Source organism: Raphanus sativus, unplaced genomic scaffold, assembly GCF_000801105.2.
Source record: "Raphanus sativus cultivar WK10039 unplaced genomic scaffold, ASM80110v3 Scaffold2844, whole genome shotgun sequence".
NCBI lineage: Eukaryota > Viridiplantae > Streptophyta > Magnoliopsida > Brassicales > Brassicaceae > Raphanus > Raphanus sativus.
In genome coordinates this window covers 3911-6465 of record NW_026618151.1, presented here as the reverse complement: position 1 = coordinate 6465, position 2555 = coordinate 3911, and the positions used below count along the sequence as shown (strand labels likewise).

At 35.3% G+C, this 2555-nt stretch overlaps 1 protein-coding gene across 1 annotated transcript; it reads left to right on the top strand.

Annotated features, from left to right (window-relative positions):
• The first annotated feature begins 361 nt into the window (after positions 1-361).
• On the top strand, positions 362-1347 carry LOC130506058 (3-phosphoshikimate 1-carboxyvinyltransferase, chloroplastic-like). The gene is made up of 4 exons (XM_057000667.1): positions 362-368; positions 753-957; positions 1028-1151; positions 1255-1347. Exons 1-4 carry the CDS (start codon positions 362-364, stop codon positions 1345-1347), a joined length of 429 nt encoding a protein of 142 aa, XP_056856647.1.
• Positions 1348-2555: the final 1208 nt, after the last annotated feature.

Here is a 2555-nt window from a genome sequence, read left to right as displayed (position 1 = left end):
TATTTCCAATCATATTTGATTCATATAAAATAAAATAGCACCCGCGCGGGTGCGCGGATCAAAATCTAGTTTTTCTTTAAATAAGAGTAGGCGTAATTCTATAAACAGAGAACCGAAAACGAAAGCAAAGTAACCGAGCGGTTCGTAAGTTTCTATTAAAAAAACTAATATTGAAAATCCAATAGGCATCCGAGTTTTCTAAATATAATTTAACCTAATATTCTACAAATATTTTTTTAAACCTAATATTTTTTATACAAAATATTTGAATTTTTTTAACCAGTCGAATAGCTTTTATTCAAAATATTAGAAATTTCCCAAATTATTCATTTTTTCACGATTGTGTATGATTGATATAGGAATGAGAGGTTTGCCACGAATGTGTAATACTATTATAACAATGTTCCTCTATAGAGGGAATCTTTTGCTTCCAAAAAGCCTAAAAAGTAGGGTAAGAAGAAACGTAAAGATGAGTTCAACCAACATGGACAACTTGTTTAGTCGAGAGGCTTGAGTCTGGTGGAATGCACGGGCCACGGGGACGTGATTTTGGTAGACGTTCCCGTACCGGAAACGTCCCAGGGACGGAAACACCATCGAAACGTTACGGGGACATCTTGAGGATGCAATGCATGTGATAATTGACCTATGCATGTTTTGAAATGAATTTTATTCGAAATTATAGTATTTTAAGCTAATCCACAAGAAATGGTTTCTTGATTGACACATTAGACATGTTTTGTATTTTTCAGGTGAAGCTATCAGTAGTCAGTACTTGACCGCTCTTCTCATGGCAGCTCCTTTAGCTCTTGGAGACGTGGAGATTGAGATCATTGATAAAATGATTTCTGTTCCATATGTTGAAATGACATTGAAGGTGATGGAACGTTTTGGTGTTAGTGCCGAGCATAGTGATAGCTGTGATCGTACTTTGTCACGAGACGGTCAGAAATACAAGTAAGACGGTCATAACTTAGAATCAGATTGACACAGAAGAATGACTGACCAAATGGCAAAATTGATTTAGGTCGCCTGGTAATGCTAATGTAGAAGGTGAAGGTGATGCGTCTAGTGCTAATTATTTTCTTGCTGGTGCTAACATTACTGGTGAAACTGTCATTGTTGAAGGTTGTGGAACAGCCAGCCTGCAGGTAATACTAAGTTTATGTGAAATTTGATTAGCTCAAAGTTTCGTCTTTGACTAGTTGTGTGAAGAATCTAAGCTCTTTTTTTTGTGTGTGATGAATCTCTAAGAGAGATGTGAAGTTTGCTGAGTTTCTTGAGAAAATGGGATGTAAAGTGTCCTGGACAGAGAACAGTCTTATTGACCATCTAGAGATGCTTTAGGAATGAGACACTTGCGCGCTGTTGATGTAAACATGAACACTTGAGAAAATGGGATGTAAAGTGTCCTGGACAGAAGACAGTCTCATTGCCCTTTGTATTTTTTATTTAAAAATAAACTAAACATCAATTTGTGTAGTTTATCAATATTGTTTAGTTTATTTTTAATTCTATGGGTTGCAACCAGTGGCGGTCCCAGAAAAAAAAAATGACTGGGTTCAAAGTTGCTATTGGAAGGTTCGAACCCAAAATGTGTGGGTTCAATGAGGGAGCTTTAACCAAATTTGCCACAGATTCTTTATGTTTCATCTTAAAAACTTCTATTTATTCTCTTTTTCGTGGTGTCAATTGAAACCACTTACCTCTGAGTGGGTCCGCCCCTGGTTGCAACGGGATAGTTTCTTGAAGCTTTCTTCTGGTTTTATAAAAAAATTATCCCAATGTAACACCAAATGTAAAACAGTTTTTTTTTTTTGAATTAATTTAATATTTTTTGAAAGAAGAAATTAACTAAACCTCGTAAGGTTTAAAAATTGGTTTAAATAAAAGACTAAAAATGACTTACATCAACCCTATTTTACCCTACATAGGAAGATTTATAAGAAGGCTCATTTGGACAAAAAATAAAAAATAAGAAGGCTCATTTATTGGAATTTTTTTTTTTTTGGAACACGTTTATTGGAAATGTATAGAAATTTAGAGAAAAATCCGTAGCAAAATTGATGCTAAGGACTACCACATTATGCTAAGGACAACCACATTGATTAGATACTGATTTATAAGAAGGTTTATTTGGACAAACATGCACATTGATTAGATACTTGAATATCTTAAAGTAAAAAAAATAATGATTTTATTTAGGATAATAACTGGATCAGTAGGACAATTCGACTCATTTTTCTTGCATCTTTTTATTATATTTTAAAACTTTTTAGGCTTAGATACTTAGTCTAAAAGTATCAATGGAGCTGGGCCTAATATCAGCTGAAAGTGAAGACCCAAGAGGAACATGTCTAAAACTATCAATGGAGCTGGCCTAATATCAGCTGAAAGTGAAGGCCCAAGAGGAACGTGATGAAGATGCCGCGAAACGCCGACGATCAATTCACTCATGCTAATATCAGCTTGGCTCAACGAGAGCTTGGGTATAAACCCACGACGGATTTGCAGACGGGGTTGAAGAAGTTGGTGAGAAGAAGCTCCGAGGATTC